The 22,515-nt window shown below is 19.4% G+C and overlaps 2 protein-coding genes across 3 annotated transcripts in view; both read left to right on the top strand.

Annotated features, from left to right (window-relative positions):
* The window catches only part of LOC128957127 (putative uncharacterized protein DDB_G0292292), a 147,467-nt gene extending 128,518 nt beyond the window's left edge, over positions 1 to 18,949 (top strand). Inside the window, exons 2-7 of one of the 2 annotated variants that reach the window (XM_054302845.1) lie at positions 16,603 to 17,095; positions 17,190 to 17,323; positions 17,400 to 17,446; positions 17,542 to 17,861; positions 18,472 to 18,599; positions 18,681 to 18,949. In XM_054302845.1, coding sequence (XP_054158820.1) covers positions 16,611 to 17,095; positions 17,190 to 17,323; positions 17,400 to 17,446; positions 17,542 to 17,861; positions 18,472 to 18,599; positions 18,681 to 18,847 — 1,281 coding nt within the window. In that variant the 5' untranslated portion in view covers positions 16,603 to 16,610 and the 3' untranslated portion in view covers positions 18,848 to 18,949. Of the gene's footprint in view, positions 1 to 16,329; positions 17,096 to 17,189; positions 17,324 to 17,399; positions 17,447 to 17,541; positions 17,862 to 18,471; positions 18,600 to 18,680 lie in introns of those variants that run through there. The other variant, XM_054302846.1, reaches the window with a different exon arrangement.
* LOC128957092 (Krueppel-like factor 6) lies at positions 12,236 to 15,075 on the top strand. Its single transcript, XM_054302807.1, has 2 exons — positions 12,236 to 13,016; positions 14,825 to 15,075. The coding sequence occupies exons 1-2, from the start codon at positions 12,236 to 12,238 to the stop codon at positions 15,073 to 15,075; spliced, it is 1,032 nt and encodes a 343-aa protein (XP_054158782.1).
* Positions 18,950 to 22,515: the final 3,566 nt, after the last annotated feature.

Here is a 22,515-nt window from a genome sequence, read left to right as displayed (position 1 = left end):
TATTTTAGTTTTATTTTTATGATATTTTTTTTGTGGGCCAAACACAAAAAAAAACCAAACTTTATTTTCATAATTATTATATTATTAGTATATTTTTGTTGTTAATAATCTAATAGTATTTTTTTTATCTAGATATAATTAAACATTTTTGTTTTGTTTTAAATGATACCAAAAAATTTTAATTAGTTTTTTTTAAAAAATAAAATGCCATTAATTAAAATAAAACTAAAAATACAATTATCATAATAATTTATATTATAGTTAATCTATATCTATATATATTTAATTTTTTTTTTTTAAATTTAATATTAGGGCTTATTATTAACTATTAATATTTGTTTATTTTGGTTTACATATTGTATTTTTTTTGTGTGCCTATACATGGATACATACAATTGTATTGTATTATTAACACACATATATAGAAAAATTTTTAATAATTAAGTACTGTTTAAATAAATATGGATATCATATAAAATAAATATAAATATTTAATAAAAATTTTCTGATAAAAAATAAATAATTTTTTTTATCTCTATTATAAACATTAAACAATAAATATATATAAAGTAAATAATATGAATCATAGAAAATATGATATATAAATATATTTATTGGATTTTTCTGATAGTGATATATATAATCCATATAATAAAAAAAAATTAGTAATAAATATTTAGACTAAACAACAATAATAATAATCCCATAAAAACAGTGGAATATATATATATATATATATATTAAGGATTTTCTATATATAGACTAAAATTTTATTAAATCTAATTTTGTTGTGTCGTTTCAGATGATTTTGTAGACAATGAATATATACACAAAAAAAAATTGACAAATGTTTGTCGTTTTTATTATACATTTATATTTGTATATCAATAGGATTTCAATTATTAAATTGACTATTTTTTGTTTGTTTGTTTATTTAAAAAATCATTGAAATTAAATAAAATATATATATAATAAAATTTTTTATTTTAAAATACTATATAATAATAATCAGTATTATTATTATTATTATTATCAGTCATAACAGTAATATTACATTTATATACATTAAAAATTTTATTTTAAATACTATATATATTATATATAGTATATAATAATTATTACAATTATTATTATCAGTCATAACAGTAATATTACATTTATATATATCTATATATATATTGTGTAATCTATATAACTAGAAATTTAATCATTTAATTAGTTGTAAAATATTGTTAGATTTACAAACATTTTTTTCCACATAATTTTTTTTATTTATCTCATAATTTTTAATTCATGTGAATTTTTTGTTGAATGATATAATCATTATATTGATAATAATAATAATTTAAATGGAAAAATTATCAATATTATTATCATATATATATATATATATATATATATATATATATATGTATGTGTAAATATATATAATTGATAAACATATAATATTATTTAATATCTTTAAAAAAAATAAGATTATGATAATAAAAAAAATAACATACAATAATCATATTATATAAAAACTAAATAAAATTAATGTGTATACAAAAAAATTGTCTAAATAGTAATTTAATAATATAAATATTTATTTATAAAACATATAAACTTTTTTGTTTTATAATTACAAATTTTTAATCACAGAAACTTATCTAGTTTATTTTCTTATAATTATATATATATATATATATTTGTTATATAATATAATAATTGTTATATATATATATATATATATAATTCAGTATAGTTTAAATTTATTATAACCTTTTTTAAAAAAAATTATTAAAATTAACAAGCTAACATTTTTAAAAATAAATATTATTAATACGTACTAACATTTTGATTGCGCAACAATTATTATTAATCATCAATTTCATTATAATAGTGAAATAAATATTATAATTTTAAAATGATTTATTTAATAATAATAATAAATTTTCTTAACATTAGTAAATACATTAAATTTAATATAATTTATACAATCAGATATTATAAATTATTAATAAAATTATTATTAAATAATAATACAATAAACATAATTTTATTTAATATATTTTTTATTAATAACATTATCATTATTTATGGCCTTTACGATTAAACAAATTTTATCTTGACAATTTTATTACTGTATTATAAATTGAATAATTTAATTTTTACTGTATAATAATAATAATAAAAAAAAAATAATAATATTAAATAATTTATTTATTATTATTAATAATAATAATATTTCAAATTGAAAATTCGTGAAATGATTTTTATTAAAATAAAATTATTACTAATAAACTATCAATAATTTAACTGTAATATTAATATTAACTAAAAAAATATAATTAATTATTGTAAAATTGTTTATTAATTGTTTATTTGTTAGTTTTTAATATATCGTGTTTTAAAATATATATATAATTTTTATGTTATTTTTGTAATTAATTGATATTTATTAAATTATTTGAACAAAAAAAAATAATTTAATTTACTGTGAATATAATGTATAGAAATATATATATAATGTGTCAATGATTTTCACAAAATAAAAAAAACAACAAATTAAATAAAACAACAAAAAACAATAAATTTTTTTCTTAACTCTTTTTTATGAAAAAAATACTTAAACATATAAAAAAATATAGTATAGTATCGATCATATGATAATATATATATATATATATATATATATATATATATATATATATATATATATATATATATATATATTTGTTTTAATCGATAATAATATCCAGGCGCTTAGTTAGTTTAGGCCAGGCCAGGCACCTACCTAATGGGTACTACTATTTACTACACTATTAGAAAAACAAGTTTGTCATAAATACACTATTTTTTGTATGTGTTTTTTTTGTTGATTGTGGATAACAAAAATTTAAGTTTATATTTATATATTAATTTATAATATATACTGTATATATATCTAGTAAACAAATCGATTATCAAGATTATGGTCATATATATTATACACTGTTAACACACACACACACACACACACACACACACAGAGAGAGAGAGAGAGAGAGAGAGAGAGAGAGAGAGAGAGAGAGTAAGAGTGACAGTGAGAGAGAGAGAGAGAGAGAGAGAGAGAGAGAGAGAGACCTAATTTTCATAGATGTCATACACACAGACATATCACACATTAAATACCTGTTTTTGTATATATATATAATACAGTATATACTGATGTCATACACATATATATATATAATAAATGTGACCTTTTAATAATAATTTAATTATAATTATAATTTTAAACAAACCTATTAACAGTACAGTGAATTTTTATTGTATATTAATATATATTTACGCACATATAAATACAATACATTAAAATATTACACGTATTATTATTATTATTAATATGTATATAGTGTTAATTTGTGTCATTAAAATATTATTATTTATACTGCTTTATTAAGCTTTAATGAAAAATGAAAAATAAAATAAAATTTTTCTAAACCCCTTATAAATTATATAATTATGTTAAGTGTATATAAAAATTTTAATACAATATGATTGCATATATATATATATATATATTGTTATTTTTACAATTAGTTATGTCAACTACATATGTGACACTAATGTATATTATATAATATGTTAATTATATACAGTATATAATTATATAATTTCTATACTCTCTCTCTCTCTCTCTCTCTCTCTCTCTTTCTTTCTCTCTCTCTCTTTATATATTATATATTATGTGAGATATAGTATAATTAATAACAAAAAAAAGTGTGTCTCATTTGATTAAATCTAGTGTATGCTTTTTAATTATACTAAATAATAATAATAATAATAATATATTCATTAAAAACCCTTATCTCTGAAAGAAATTCAGTGAATGAGTGAGTGAGTGAGTGAGAGAGAGAGAGAGAGAGAGAGAGAGAGCAAATATACACAAAAATAAAAAGTTAATTACATTTTCCTTTAATTTTTTTGTTTGTTTGTTTGTTATAAGCATTTCTCCTATCATAACAATTACATACATACATACATACTGTACATACACTTACAATGATTGAAATTGTATACAACATTAACAACAACAAAATAATAGTTATATGTTTGAATTGAATCCAGAAAATATTTATTTTATTTATTTATTTTTTTTGTATAAACATATATCATATAAACATATATTATATATATATCTATAAAAATAAATAAATAAATGCTTTTATTTTCAGTAAAATTTATTGCAAATTGAGATAAAAGAGATATAATTTTTATTTTAGTCAATTGTTTGGTACCATTAATTTCATGGCTTTTTTAAGGCTATGTATTCATACAGTATATATATGAATGTTATTTATATATAAATTTTATTAATATATATATATATATATATATATATATATATATATATGTGTGTGTGTATTATAATATAATAATATATATAATATATAAGTTTTATGATTTTTAGTATATCTGGTTTGTAATGTACTGTATTATCTTATTATTGTTATTATTATATAAATACAGTTATTAATGCATTTAATAATATATATATATATATATATATATATAAAACTTTTTAATATATAAATCATAATCAATTGTACAAATAAATTAATTTGAGGGAAAAATACCAACAAAATTTTTTTTATGTATGTGTGTGTGTATTACATAAAATATAATATTATAGTTATACAACAGTATTAAATATAAATATAATTTATATAAGTATTGAATATATTTAACTATTATATAACTTTATAGTTATGCAACAAACAAATGGTTTAAAAAATAAAAACTTAAAAAATAAAACTTTATATTGTACTCAACATATATATATATATATAACATATATTTGCTATTGTTATATACAGTAAAATAACTAAATAAATGTAAATGTTTGTATGCTTTAATTCAATAATGTTTAATAATAATAATAATAATACAGTATAATATGATATTAAATAACTGCATAAATACATAGATGATATTATATATATAAGTGTATTATATATATATGTTATCCATATATATATATATATATATATATATAATACAGAAAAAACTAACTAACAGTTAATAGACTGAATCGTGAATTATATGCATTATCATTGAATTGAATTTTGTTTAATAAAAGCCATATAATAATAATAACACATATATTTAATATAATATACAGTAATATACTAATAATAATAATAATAATAATATTCATGTGAATATCTCTTTATATTATATAAATAACATATACATAGTCTACATATATATATATATTGTTATATTGAATATAAACCTATTTGTTATAATAATAAGTCTGCAGTTTTTTGTAAGTAAAGTCAAACATTACAAACTAATAGTATTATTATTATTATTATTGTATTATATTATTATTATTATTATTCGTGGCTTTCATTTTTGATTCAATACAACAAAAAAATAATTTTTTTTTACTTTTTTATGCTTCAGTTATATTATATTATTTTCAATATATATATATATATATATATATATAAAATAAAATAAAATAAAATAAAAGTTTAGTCTCTCTTTCAGTTCATATGATATATATAATTGTATTTTATTTTATTTTTATTATTTTAGTATTTTTATGTGACTTTTCATACACACCATATGTTTAACAACCAAAAAGTGTTTTTTTATATAATATTTTATTTTATAGTTAAATACTGTGTTGTTTTTTTCAATAATAATAATAACCACCAAAAAAAACACTAAGGATTTTGTTTATTGCTGTCAAATAAACTCATATCGACTTTAATATTGATATATATATATATATATTAATAATATAATAATAATAAGTCATCAAAAAATATATATATATTCAATACAAATATAATATATATTTTTTTCAAATCTCACGGATAAAATCATATGAAAAAAAATTATATAAATTTTTTCTCTCAATTTTTTTTATTAGTGACGACAGTATCACATGAAATGTGGATCATTGATATATATATAAAATGTATTAATAATTATTAATAATTTATTTATTTTGTATTTTTGAAAAAAACTTGAATATTAATTAATTTATTTATAAATATTGATGTGTTAATGAATGACCAATTTTTTTATTGAAAAAAATATTTATATATATAATTTCCTTATACAGTATATAATTTATAAATTTATATTTATATTGAAAAAAACATTGTTGAATATATTTATCAAAGTTTATATATATATGTATTTTTTAAATTGATATATAATTTATAATTTTTATATACAGTATAGGTATGCTTATATAGCTTACTGTATATATATATATATATATATATATATATAATGTACTTGAAATGTCAAAAGTTATAAAACATTTGATAAATATATTATATTAAAATATATTAATAATAATAATATTGATATATACAGTATAGTATAGACTATTACACGTATGAATGAATATATATTTATAAAATAAAAATATTTTGTTATTGTAGTTGTTATACAACTGTGTGTTGGTTTTAAACGCTATAATTTGCTAATCATATATTTAATCACTTATTTGATATTATAATAAATTTTGAAAACTTTGAAATTTTTTATATATAAATTTATGTTAACTTTATTATCAGTGAAAATGTGTTGTTGGCATTAAATTAATATCAATAGTATAGATACAGTATATATCTATATAAAGTGCTTATAATATAATATCATAATTAGTGATTTAATTGATATATATATATATATATATATATATATATATATATATATATTGTTGAAAAACTTCTATTTTTATCAAAAAAATAAATAAAACCAATTTAACTAACAATATATCGACAAATATTTCTTAGATATATATATAAATGTTTGACAAAACTATTTAAGTAATAATTGAATAGAAAAATAACATTAATTAAAATTGTTTTCTGTATGATAACTACTACTAATTACTACTATAATAAATTTACAAACAATTATAAACAATAATCACAATTATTACAAAAAAAAATCACTAGTGGTTACCCTGATTATTGGTTAGCCAATTGTAACGAATCAATTAAATCCAACTAAAAAAAATATATAATAATAATAATAAAAATGAATAAAAGACAATACGAAATATTCAATTCAAAACATAATAATAATACCAATAAATTATTGGATTTAAATATAAATACTAAACAAATGGATCAGCAGTTTTCAGTGAAACCGATTATAGGTGATAGTGATGGCACCCATCAGCTATGTATAACATTTGATAAAAGTTTAGCCAATGCTACCAACTTTTGTGTCAACTATCGACTTAAACAACCTAAACAAGAGGACAGGGATGTAGACAGTAGTAGTAGTGGTGACTGGTTATCAACACCGGCCGAAGTCCGGTCTAATGTGATTAATGTACGTAATCTGATGGCCGGTTGGTATGAGGTTAGGGTTGTAGCCGCCAATACACGCCAACAACGTATAGCAAGTTCAGTGAAAATGGTTCAGCTAAGTGCTACTACCGGTGCTAGAACTACCGACACCATCACCAAAATTGATCCATCAGTCAAGCCTAAGATTAAACACCAACACCAACACCAACAACAACAACAACAGATACCATACTATTTGGTCAGTTATGCCCATGAAATAAGCGATGATATTATAGCCGATGTCTATTTTAATCTAACCAATAATCCCGATTCAATTGTTAAAAATGTTTATTATGATCAAAATAATATGTAATTATTATTATTATTAGTATTAATATTATTTGTAGTAGACTTAGTATTATATTAAATATATTACCAAAAAAAAATAAATAAATATTTTATTAGGGACTATCAATATCATATAATTAGTGAAACAATTATAATACTATAACTTTTAAATATATATATAACAAATTGTGTTTTATAACTGTCAATATTTTTAATTTTAATATAAAAAGTTATATAAAAAAATATGATATAAATCCCACTTATTTTTTTTTGTAAGTTTAAATCCTAATTAATCAATCAAAACAAAACCAAAAAATAAAATAAAATACAATCAATCCATATATGATTTAGACATCAATATATATATGATATTTATTGATGTGGTATTTTGCAATTGATACCATTGTGTTTAGGTGTATCAATAAACTTATAATAATTATAATTATTATTTTTCAAAAAAAAATTGTTATATATTTTTCTAATCATATATAAAATATTTTTTAGAGAGAAAAAAAACCTTAAAAGGTAATTAAAAATAAATATTTTGATTATATAATTGATTGATTTCATATAATAATAATTATCACATATGTTATCATTATTCAAGTGGTTTTATTTTATTTTTATTTTTTTTAATTTGAATTATACAATATAATTGCATAGTTAATCTATAATATATGTGATAAATTTGCATTGAAATACATTTAATCTATATTTATATAATAATACAATAGATTTAAAAAAAATAATAATTATTATTCAAATCAAAATCAATACTTAATTAATTGATTGAATTGTTTAATATTATTTTAATTACTAACAATAGTTTATTTATTGCAATTAGGGATTTAAATTTATTACTTATTAGTTAAATTAACTTTTTATATATATATATAAATTGTTTTAATTAGAAATATTATTATTATAATTATTTTAATTGAATTAATAATAATCTAATTGATTAGCAGCTATTGTGTATAATTAAATTAATTAAGTTAAGTTAATTTTTCAGCATAATTTATTTGAATTATTTATAATGTTTATTAAACTAATATTGGGTTAATATAGATAAATAAATGTAATATTATAAAGTAAATTATATAAAAATTAAATAATTGATAAAAACAATACTAGTTGTTTAATATTGGATTATTTTTTATGTATATGTATAACATTGTTATATCAATTGTATTAATATATTTATATATAGAGTATATATATTTTATACATTGTAGTTGTTATTTAACAATAATTGTTTTAAATTGTTTTATTTGTTTACTGTATATTTGTAAAAAAATATTATCATTATAATCTACATTTATATTTGTTATGTTATTGATAAAAAGCAAACAATTTGTTATAATATAATTAATTAATTTTGTTGTTGTTGTATTTGTTATATACATATGTTTAATATCTAATATAATTTATAACATATATATAATATATACTGTATATATAACTGTATACAGTAGCTAAACATATAATAAATATATATAATATGTTATAATAAATAAAATTTGTAATAAATATTGTGTCGCTTTTTATGATATTTTGAGTTAAATAAAATGATAAATTGTCTTAAAAAATATGTATTATATATTATTGCACACAAATTAATACAAGTTTTTTGTGTGTGTGTGTGTATGTGTTAAGTCATAAATCATTTAATATATATATTTGTTGTGTAACTATAACTGTAACTAAAATAGTAAAATACTAAAATAAATTGTTTAAATAATTTTCATTTCTATATAAATATTTTTGTCAAAACAATTATTATTATTATTACTATTAATGAAAATAGTAGTATTGTTTATTTTTATTATATTTTCTAACATAAATTGTTTATATTAAATGAATACCCAAAATTTGTATCAATGTGTCTATAAATAGTATTAAACAATTAAATTAGTTAACACATACATACATACATACAGTTTAAATAATGTATAGAAAATAGTTATTATATAATAGTAATTGTAGTTTAATAACAAATTTTTATTTATTATTAAATATTATTAATTAATTAACTGAAAATATTAATATATATATATAAAAACAAATAATTGTTATTTTATAATTGTACTAAAAAATTTAGTTATTTATTCAATATATATATATATTAATATAGTTTATCTTAAAATAAAAATTACTAAAACATTTTTAATTAGATAAAATATTTTATTATTAACAACTATGCAATTTTTTTTAAAAATAAAATAAAATTATTATCAATCATTTTATTTTTAAGTTTAATTTTTTCTAATAAAATATTATGACATTTTGTCTACTAAATAAAAAACAAAAAATAATAATAGTTATTAATAGCATTATTTATCAGTATTTTTTTGCTATTTTTTGTCACAATTTTTTTTAGTTGACTTTGAAATTTTAAAAAAACATATATCATATATAAATATATATATATATCTAAAAATATATTAAATTTTATTTAATAATCACATATATTATAATATTAAATATTATATTATAATATCATATTTAATATCCGATGCGTTTTCGTGACTCAACTAACATAGAGACCGAAAAAAAATATTTTAGTTTTTATTATTATTTTTATTAAATTAAACATATTTTTTATGATCACATTTATTAATGTATTATTTTTTTTGTATAAACGATTATCATTATTAGTTAACATATATAAAAAAACATGTATAGATTATTTAGGAATATATGAATAAATTATTATTATTATTATTATATCAATTTATTTTTATATTGATGTACAACACCTTTATATTCATATAATATTATTATTATTATTATTATTACCTCATATTTTCCTTTACAATATTAAACATAAAGATAATGTTATACATACTAATACTAATAATAATAAATGTAAATTTTTTTGGATGATAAACAAGTATTTTTCCCCTAATTTCTGTTATTTTGTGTGTATGTGTGTGTATGTGTGTGTATGTGTGTGTATGTGTGTGTATGTGTGTGTATGTGTGTGTATGTGTGTGTATGTGTGTGTATGTGTGTGTATGTGTGTGTATGTGTGTGTATGTGTGTGTATGTGTGTGTATGTGTGTGTATGTGTGTGTATGTGTGTGTATGTGTGTGTATGTGTGTGTATGTGTGTGTATGTGTGTGTATGTGTGTGTATGTGTGTGTATGTGTGTGTATGTGTGTGTATGTGTGTCTATGTGTGTCTATGTGTGTCTATGTGTGATATACTTGAAACAGAGAGAGAGAGAGAGAGAGAGAGAGAGAGAGAAAGAGAGAGAGAGAAAGAGAAAGTTATTGATATCTATTAACTATAGTTTTTCATCACTTATTTAAATATCATATACTGTTTTATATTATACAGTATATGACAAATCATATAAAAAAAATAAAGTATATTATTGTTAATATTTATATATATATATATATATATATACTGTATGATTGTCACACATACCTATATAAATATCGTTTCCTTTAAAAAAATTATTATATATTTTATTTTATTTAATAAAAAAAAATTAAGTTAAAATAAAATATTTAGTTAGTTAGTGACACATAAAAACCAAGTAGAAAGTGAAAGTGTTTTTTAAAAAAAAAATATTTTTATATATATTTATTTATTTTGTTTAATAGTCTCTTCAATATTAATAATAATATTAATAATAATACTGTAATAATAAAACACTAGTAATATTATAATGTAAAATAAATTTCATAAATTGTTAACAAACAAACAAACAAAACTAAAAAACTTTTAATTTTTAATAATTATTTAACTAAACTTTTAACTAAATTATATTATTAATAAAGTTAATTAATATTAAAATTAATAAAAAAAAATGAATCAATTATTTGATAATAATTTAATGGAAAGTGAACTAACAATTAGTCAACATTTGAATTGGATTTTAGATAATATTTATCAAAATTATAAACAAGGTTTTCATACTTTAAAAGAGGCCCTAATTTTGGCCAAAAGTGGCCAAAATTATTATCAATTTGATGACCATTACAGCGGTATTATTGAATCAATTGAAAAAAATATTGCTCTCTGGGAAAGTCAATACGGTATTTGAAAAATAAATAAATTAATTAATTAATAAATAAATAAATAAAAATTATTTATAATAATTAATTATTAACAGTAATTATTAATAATATTTCTATAGTTATATGTATTTAAAGCTATTTTAAAGTTTTTAAGACATTTTAAATAGAAAATAATTTTTTATTTTAAAATAAACTTTTTAATTCAATTGATTTTTTACATATATTAATTATTATAAACACTTAAATTATTTTATCAATTTATTATTATTATTATTATTTTCAATACAGTATAAACTTAATTGTTTTATCTAATATTTTGTTAAATTATTTCCAATATATATATTTATTTAATAAGTTATTAATTTTTTTTAATGACAATAATCTAGAAGAAAAAAAATATTTTATATAAATAACTAAAATATCAAATTTGATTTAAATTTAGGTTTTATTTTTTTGTAAAAAAAACTATATATAACAAAAACATTTTTCATAATTACTAAAAAATTTTTTTAAGTTATTTAATTTATTTAATTAACACAAATATTACTATCTATATAATAGAAATGTTTGACGGAAAATATAAGACAGAAATAAATCATGATTTAACTAATGATAATAAAATTGTCGACAATTTGTCGACTATTGTTGAGACACCAATACCATCGATGCCAACCATTATCATCGATGGTAACCAAAACAACGATATCTATAGCCATCAACAACAACAACAACAACATCACCAAAACTATGACCAAAAGCCATACATATTATTGGTAGACAATGAGGAGTTGTCACCAATACCTACCAATACTACTACCACTAGTACTGTCCAAACATCATCACCATCATTGTGTCAACCGATTGATGACCAAACATTTACCGATGATGGACACTCCCACCACCCCCACCACCATCATCACCAACACCACCATCACCATCACCACGATAACCACACTGCCAATCATTACACTGCTGGCGACACATACATAGACGCCAACAACAACAACAACATACCGATGACGACAACCACTAGCGACTGGTACACTACCGACGGCTGCGATGACACCGATGATGACATGTATTATATGAAAACGTTGGACGCGTTTGCGGCCGTCACCTCTGGCGGTGGTGTCAGCGGCGGCATCGGCTGCTTGACAGCCATGGATCAGATTATTGCCCAATCAATTAACAGAGAGGACGGCAACGGCGGTGGTGGTGGCAGTGGTAGCAGTGATATGATGGTCGACAGTGGTTTCGAGGACGGGGACGGGGAGGTAGACGGTAGGGCCAGTAGTCCCCTATCTGTGTTCAACACATACGATGATAACGACGAAGACGATAGTTGTTTCAATAGTTTTGTCTTAACTAATCTAATCTGCAATGAATTGGATAACAAATCAGATATCATTAACAACAACAACAACAACAATGACATCAATATTTGCGATAATAATAATAATTATTTAACAAATATTAATATCAATAATAATAATAATATTAGTTATGATATTATTGATGACAATATAAATAATAATAATAATGATAATAATTTTATTGATATACCAATTCATACTACTACTACTACTACTAGTACTAATAATAAAAATAAAATTAATAATGGTAACTATATTATTATTATAATTATTAACATTAAATTATTAATTAATTAACATATATCAGTAACCAAAAAAAAAAACAATATATAACTTAAGTATAGTATATATATATATATATATATATATATAAGAATATATATATATATATAAGAATACAGAATATTCTGTATTAAAATCTGTTATCTATTATTATTATTATTATTATTATTATTATTATTATTATTATTAATACATTAATAATACTAAACAAACAATTAAATTGTATTAAAATAAAACTAAATATTATTTACTACTAAAAAAATCACTTAATATATTATTTTTTTTAAATATATAAATTTTAGTTAAACACAAAACAACAACAACAAAACGTCAACAACAACAACAACAACAACACCAACAAAACTATACACGCAAACAGCGACAAGTGGACAGTCGTGTCTGGTACCGGTGCGCTTGGGAGGGTTGCAGTTTCGGTAGTTTCTACAATGGGGTAGTCAAACGGCATTCCTATAAGAAACATTCGGGTAAGTGTAGTAGAGATGGGCAATTAGAAAGTTTCTAATAAATTTCCCCATTGAGAAAGTTTCTAATAAATTTCCCCATTGAGAAAGTTTCTAATAAATTTTCCCATTGAGAAAGTTTCTAATAAATTTTCCCATTGAGAAAGTTTCTAATAAATTTCCCCATTGAGAAAGTTTCTAATAAATTTCCCCATTGAGAAAGTTTCTAATAAATTTCCCCATTGAGAAAGTTTCTAATAAAATTCCCCATTGAGAAAGTTTCTAATAAATTTCCCCATTGAGAAAGTTTCTAATAAATTTCCCCATTGAGAAAGTTTCTAATAAATTTCCCCATTGAGAAAGTTTCTAATAAATTTCCATTGAAAAAGTTTCTAATAAATTTCCATTGAGAATGTTTCTAATAAATTTCCCCATTGAGAAAGTTTCTAATAAATTTCCCCATGAGAAAGTTTCTAATAAATTTCCATTGAAAAAGTTTCTAATAAATTTCCATTGAGAATGTTTCTAATAAATTTCTATAGTAATTTTAGACTGTATTATTATAATTATGGGTTCCCCCCATATCTATAGATATTGTAATACTATACTATAAATATATTATACACTATATTAGTACACAATTATATATAAAATGGGATAACCTGTATATATATATATATAAAATAATTATAATTATTTAATAATAATAATAATAATAATTAGTTTTGTAAAAATTTTATTCATCAATTCTAATATACAGTATATATATATATCATAGTTTAATACAATTAAAATAATAATTTTTTTTTATGCTTTAATTAATAATTTATAAAATATTAATATATTAAAAATTATTAAACTTGTAAAAAAAATAATGTAAAAGCAAGTTAATTAAATATCGATAAAACAAAATTAATCATGGGGAGGGGGCGGGGATCCCATAGATATAAAAAAAAATTTTATATAGAAATTTTCTAGATATTTCCCTATTATTTTTTATAAATTTTTATTTATTTTTTGATGCCAACACTACTAGGTAAGTGCCGTATAGATAAATCATGTAACTCACCCATGCATCGATTCAAGTGTGACTGGCCCGGGTGTGATGTATCCCTAGTAGCCTATCATAAACTGGTTGAACATAAACGCAAACATACCGGCGAAAAACCATTTAAATGCAAATACAGGGCCTGTATGTACGCTACGGCCCGTTTGTATTCAATGATTATACACGAACGTACACATAAATTGGTGGTACCGGCACCTGCACCGGTAGATACAATATAATAATTATTTTTTTTTAAAAAAATAAATAAAATAAAAATATATATAATCAAAAAAAAATTATTAAAAATATATAATAAAAATAATTATTATTAATAATAATAATTAATAAATAATAAAATCATAATCAATATCTAACTGTGCTAGTAGTATAGATTTTTAAAAAATTAAAAATAATAATATTATTTAATTATTAAATATTATACTAAATTAAATTGATTAAAATTAATTGATTTGTTTTGTTTGTTTTGTTTTTTTTAATCAAATTTTGTTGTTGTTGTTGTTGTTGTTGTAGTAAATAATTAGTGTTACCTGTAATTTATAGTATAATTGTTTAAATAAAATTAGATTTTTAAAAATTAATTATTATTTTATTTGTTGTGTGTGTAAGTATGTGTGAATAAATTATTAATTGGTCAATAATAATAATAATAATAATAATAATAATAATTTTATAATTATCATTAAACTTTGAATATTAAAAAATAAAATAAAAAACTAATTAATATGCTAAATAAATTAATACTATATCTATATAAAATTGAATCATATAATTTTATATTAGTTATATTATATATATAACTGTTATATTATATATATAACTGTTATATTATAATATATAATAGGATAACAAACTATTACTAACAATATTAAAAAAAAAAATTCAATTAACAAACAAAATAAATATACAAAGTTTACAAATCATATGTATTAGTAATAATAGGATATTAATACATATAAAGTACAGTATAGTAGTCATACATATAAAAAATTACTTATGAATTATATGAATCATTGTTAATATATACAGTATATAATAAACTATTACTATAAAAAATATTATCTATACTGTATGTATGTATATATATTTAAAAAATAAAATATTTTTATATAACTTTGACTCATATTAAACTAGAGTTGCCAAATTTAATATTAAAATTTAATTAATATAAATAATATAATTAGTAAATTAAATAAGACTAATAAATTTTATGCAAAATAAATTAAATAAATTATTATAAAAAATATAAATACCTGAATATAATTTAAATAATTTTTATTATATTTATATAAATGCTATTTTAATTATTGCAGTAATTATTAGTGGACACGTTTTAACAACCCTACTCACACACACACACACACACACACACACACACACAAACATTGATACATGAAAAACATATAGTGATGTGATTATCAACTCATATATTTATAATATATATATATATATACATAAAATGAGATCTCAATGTTAGTCAACCATTAAAACTTAAAAAACGTGATTAAATTTATTATAAATTTTTATTATAAACTATTGTTCATTAGTTAGTTATGAGTGTTAAGTAATTTTTGCTTATTATATTAGAAATAGTGATTTTATTTGATAATTAATAAATTAATAGATTAATTATTATCAACGACAACATAAAAAATTAATTTAATTAAATTATAATTATATTTATAGTTAATAGTGATAACTGATTGATAGATAGATAGATATAGATTAGATAGTATAGGATTATAGAGTAGAAACAATGGCCTCTAGGATAACACCCGATGATTATTTTGATCTCAAAAATCTTAATAATATAATCCATGAAATTGACAAATCGGACAAATATTTTCCTAAAAATAATAATAATAATAATAACTATAATGAGGACGATGTGGACAACACCGATGATGAGACAGACAACAACAATACCGATAAAAATCGGGATGAAGTAGTGGACAACAATAACCGCAAACTGAGGCCAATAGGGGTGAATAATACCGGAGAAGCAGCCAATGAAAAGCCGATTGCACCGAAAATTGATGGTAAAAATGAAGTCAACAACAAAAGTCCCGTAAAGACTGTACCCGAAGATGCAGTCAAAGAGTTATCCGATTTGTTTAACTATTACGACAAGAATTTCTTTGACAATCAATTTGCCAAAAATAAAACGACTGTCCGCTGGTCGACCCGTATGACCAAAAATATGACACGTATTGTCAAAATTGCGCCGAAAGACCCGAAAAGGTAACGGTGAGGGAGGGAGGGGTGGTATTGAAGGTTTGGGTTGTATTATACATTGAAATTGATTAACACAATCGTTGATAACATTATTTATTAGTAAAGTGCAGACATTGGAGATACGTTTGTCCGACCGATTGTTGGCCAACAAAGACGACAAACGGGAGAATCTATTGGAGGAGACATTGTTGGTTCAGATGATTAAAATTAGCGGAAAATTTGTTACCGAAAAAAGTTTAGTAATTGTTGTCATATCTATATATTGGTATATATACAGTATATATAAATTTACTAAAATTTTATTTTTTAGCTAAAAAGAAATTGAATATAAATGCTAACAAAACGCCAACTGATAAGGTATTTAAGTGCAAAATAAATGCACAAAAAATTACTGAAAAAAATAGTTATAAAAAAATATATTATTATTATTATTATTATAAAACTTGAAAAAGACTTCAAAAACTAAACAATTGCGACCAATCCGACAGACAGTTGACTTGACTCCGGGAAACACACCAATCAAAGTGATTACCATCGAAGATAAGGCCAATTATGATGACGAATACTACGACAGCGAGGATGAGTTGGACAGTATTGATGGCCAACAATCGACGGCGGCGGCGGCGGCCGCACATCCCGTACCCGACATACAGGCTATGTTTCGCCGATACGATGAAAAATATTTCGATGGCGTACTGTTTGAACACGAAGTTGAAGTGTTTTGGATCAACAATATGTATATAGCGGCCGGTATTACTTATCCCGAAAATCGGTAAATTATTTTATTAATTAGCTATTAGTTAATTACTAAAGTAATTGAAAGTATCTATCATATCATTCAAGTATTCATACATATCTATAGATATAAATTTATATCTAATTATATGTGATATATAATCAAATATATTATATACAGTATATCACATATAATTAGATATAAATTTATATCTATAGATATAGATATTGAAAGTATCTATCATATCAGTCAACTATTCATACATATCTATAGATATAGATATATATATATATCTGATTATATGTGATATACTGTATATAATATATTTGATTATATAACAGTTCAATACAACTACATGCATACCTTTACTAAACATAAGTAGACATACATATACTGTACATACAAACTATACACATAAATAGCAGTTCATATACAACTACATGCAAACTGTACATACATAATAGGTATATACAGTTTATATGTAGTTGTATTACATAATTAAACATATATATATACCTACTGTATGTATACGTATACACAATTACATAAGTTATACATACAATAATAAACTGTAGAATTTACAATACAATACTTAATTATATATATATCTGTTTACATCCCTGTCCTCTTTGTCTATATCTCTCAGTCCTAAATGTCGACCGATTCAGATAAAGCTTTCGCGACCACTGTTGAGATTTGCCGGCGAAAAGCAGATACGGGAGACACTCCTACACGAGATGATACACGCCTATCAGTTTGCACTAAACATTAGCGGTAAGTATACATACATACGATACACCTATCCATATCTACCGTTCCCTAATTAAACCCCTTTCCTCCTCCTATTATCTATAGATGCTCATGGACCCGAGTTTATCAAAAAGATGCATCAATTGAATCGTATGGAAGGCCTATCTATAAGTGTCTATCACAATATGGTGTATGACCAGGATGGTTTTTATAGGGCATGGATCAAAAATCGTAGGGCACGGGAAAAGTTTGCCGCAAAACAACAACAATAATAACAACAATACTAATGGATATAAATAACTAAATAACTAATAATCTCTAATATACTAATCATTTATTACTAAATTTTTATTATCCATTGACTATTTATTATCTCCTGTTAATATACTTGTATAATAATAATAATAATTATAATATAATCTATAGTAAAGACAAAATTAATTAATTAATTGAAATAATTAAAACTTGTAAATTATTAGCATTTAAATGATTATTATTATTATTATTATTTGTTTGTTTGTTTTTTCTTCAAATATTTTCATATTAATATATTTTTTTTTGTATATTTAATATATAATATTTTTGAATACCTTAAGGTATATAATAATTTTCTGATTATATAAAAAACAAATTATTGTTTTGATTGATTTAATATTTATTATATTTATTTCCTATTATTATTATTACTTATACTTTTACTGCAAATATTATTTCATATATAAATATATAAAATAATTTTGTTAAAAATTGTTATCAAAATTAATTGATTAATTAATGTATTATCAATTCATTGTATTAGTATTTTTTAGTCTTAATTATAAACACATAAACAAAATAAAATGAAAAACATTGTAAACATTTGATAATAATTTTTCTGATATAAAAACTTAATAAATAAATCATTTGTTAAATATATGTTTAAAGTAAATAATTTTTAAAAAAAAAATTATTTAGAAATATAATTAATTAATAAATTTCTATCAAAAGTTTTATATGAGTTGCTATTGTTTTTAAATATATTTATATTAAAATTAAGTTAATATTTGTTTTTTTTTAAAAATCTTTTAATTATTTGTAATTATTAATCAATAATTTTTTTTACTTAAATATGTATATACCGTAGTAATCAATAGCCACTATTGATGTAGTTTTATAACTGTTATTAATTGTTACACAACTTATAAACGGATATTCAAAAAAATAAATAAATATGTTTTTAACTTGAAATTTGTGTGTAATTTAATATTTGAAAATATGGTACTATTTTTTTTTGTATAGTCACACAATTAAAACTATATTCAAAATTTACTTCAAAAAAAATATATCTAAATAAATATATTATTTACAGATATTATATATTTACATACATTAAACAATAAAGTATAGATAAATATATAATAATAATAACTATTTAAAATAAAGATAATATATAATTAAATATTACTAAATAAACAAATAATAACAACTTTTTTAATTAAAAAAAACCATATATTTGCTGTAAAACTACTATTTTAGTATTTAATAGTTTATTAAATACAACTATATATTAAATATATAATAATAATAATAATACTAATAATAATAATAATAATAATAATAATATGTTTAACATATATTTAATAAAATAACTTTATTAACAATTTTAAAAAAAATTGATTGATATTTTTCTGAGAGGATTTATTTTCAAAAAACAATTTTCTTAAATAATAATAATAATACTATTGTAATATATATATATATATAACAAATCAAACTAAATTATACTATATATTCATATATATATATATATACTGTATATAAACTTTGATATTATTTAGTCCAATCCCGGCCATCATCGGGTGCCAGATCTACGCCAAATTGTTGGACAGTTGGTACCACCACTGTTGACAACATTATCAATACAATTATTAACAGCATTACCATAACCATCATCATCATCATCATTGTTATTATAGGTTATTATTTTTAAAAAAAAACTAAAAAAGTAATAATAAATTATTAATAATAATAGTAATATTAGTTTGTAATAATAATAATACCTTTTTTTGATTACAAATAAAATATATTAATATTTAGTTTTTCTTAAAAAAACATAAATTTATTTTTTAAAACTAAATTTATTTATATTCTATGTTAGACAACTTATATATAAATAAACAGTATTTTTAATAAATATATTAATAATAATAATAATAATTAATTAGATTACTTACTTACGAAACCAATATGTTATTAAAAAATATATAATTATTTGAAATAAAAAAATATTATTTTAATATAGTGCTTAAAAATTCAGTATTGATAAAAAAAATTTTTTTTTATTATTTTAAATATAATATTATAGTTTATAAATTAAATAAATAATTTTATTAAAAAAAATACACTAATTAGTAGTTAAATAATTTTTATACAAAATATGTTTTATTATAAATTACATAAGAATAATACACTTTATTTTGAAGTTAATATATTTGAATAATAATTATTTTTAATTAGCTTTAATTATATATAATTTAATTCAGATAATAAAATCTTATTAATTCAATCAGTAAAACAACAATTGGTATAATTGAAACATAGATAATAAAAACAATATTATTAAAATAAAATTCATTTAATTTAATATTTCTATCATCAATATAATTGCTAATATCATATTGATTTAATTGATTAAATTGATTCAATGAATCTTTATTTAAAAAATGTTGTCTATAAATAATATTAGTAACAATTTTGTGATGAGTATATAAGCCATTTTCTAGTGCACTTTGATAACTGTAAATATAATTAATATATATATATATATATATAAATTTTACATTGAAAAAAAATATTATTTAAACAATAATAAATATAATAATTTAAACAAAATTTAAATTTTATTAATATTAATACTTACACAATATGTGTTTGATTATAGTAAGGCATATATTTATTTATATTATATGAAACTATTTCAGGTAAATATTTATTGCTAGATATTGAAAATAAGTTGCTATATTCAACATATAAATTATGAAAATTATTAGACTGTAATGAATTAGTTAGCAAAACAGCATTATTATTTATTATCATTTTAATTTTATCATTAAAAGTTATATTTTTGTTTTCAAATATTGATTTTCTATTTAGTAAACTAGTTAATGAATTATTATTAATTAATTGTGATTTATATAAATTATGTAAATAACTATTATTTTTATTGACAAAAATATCAATAGATGTTTGATTATTAATGATACTATCTATAGTATCATATGATTGAATTGATTTTATACAAAAATATGTATTCAGTAAAATACTTGAAAATGATTTAGTCAATATAAATGAAAAGATGATCCATATAATTATTATAATGTCTACGTGATAATATTTTTTAAAAAAATTTTTAGCATAATTTATTGTTATTAAATCACCTTGATTTAATAACATACGAATAATATCCCAATTTATATAATGTTTATATAATACAGGCATGTTTGATATTTTTATAATAAATAAACATATTATATAAACTGCTAGTAATGATAGCCATATCTGTATATAAAAAGTTAAGTTAAAAAAAATATTTAAAAAAAAATAAATATATTTTCTATTATTATGTAAATAAATAAATAAATAACTAGTATACTTACTATACTGTTTGTTGATTATTTTTAATAATGTAGATGTTATTTATTTATTTATACAATACAATAAAAAACTAATTAATTATATAAATACTAAAAAATTATTTTTATACTCACATTAACATCAAATAAATTTAAAAATTTAAAATATGATTTATCGTAAACTATTTTCATCCCACTAATTATTGTACAAAAATAAATATTATCCAATGGATAGCCAACCAAATTATTGTTATAGTTTATCAACGATTGTTTATATAAACGAAAATCTATTGAATTATTCTTATATATTTAAAAAATAAAATCAAATC

Source organism: Oppia nitens, unplaced genomic scaffold (genome assembly GCF_028296485.1).
Source record: "Oppia nitens isolate AA-2021 unplaced genomic scaffold, nextdenovo-longstitch-racon4-pilon3 scaffold36_pilon_pilon_pilon, whole genome shotgun sequence".
Lineage (NCBI taxonomy): Eukaryota > Metazoa > Arthropoda > Arachnida > Sarcoptiformes > Oppiidae > Oppia > Oppia nitens.
This window is presented reverse-complemented; position numbering and strand designations above follow the sequence as displayed.

Coding starts and splice junctions, on each gene's coding strand:
- LOC128957092 (XM_054302807.1), top strand. CDS start 12,236: ATGTTTGACGGAAAATATAAGACAGAAATAAATCATGATTTAACTAAT. Junction 13,017..14,824: donor TAACGACGAAGACGATAGTT/GTTTCAATAGTT, acceptor CAACACTACTAG/GTAAGTGCCGTATAGATAAA.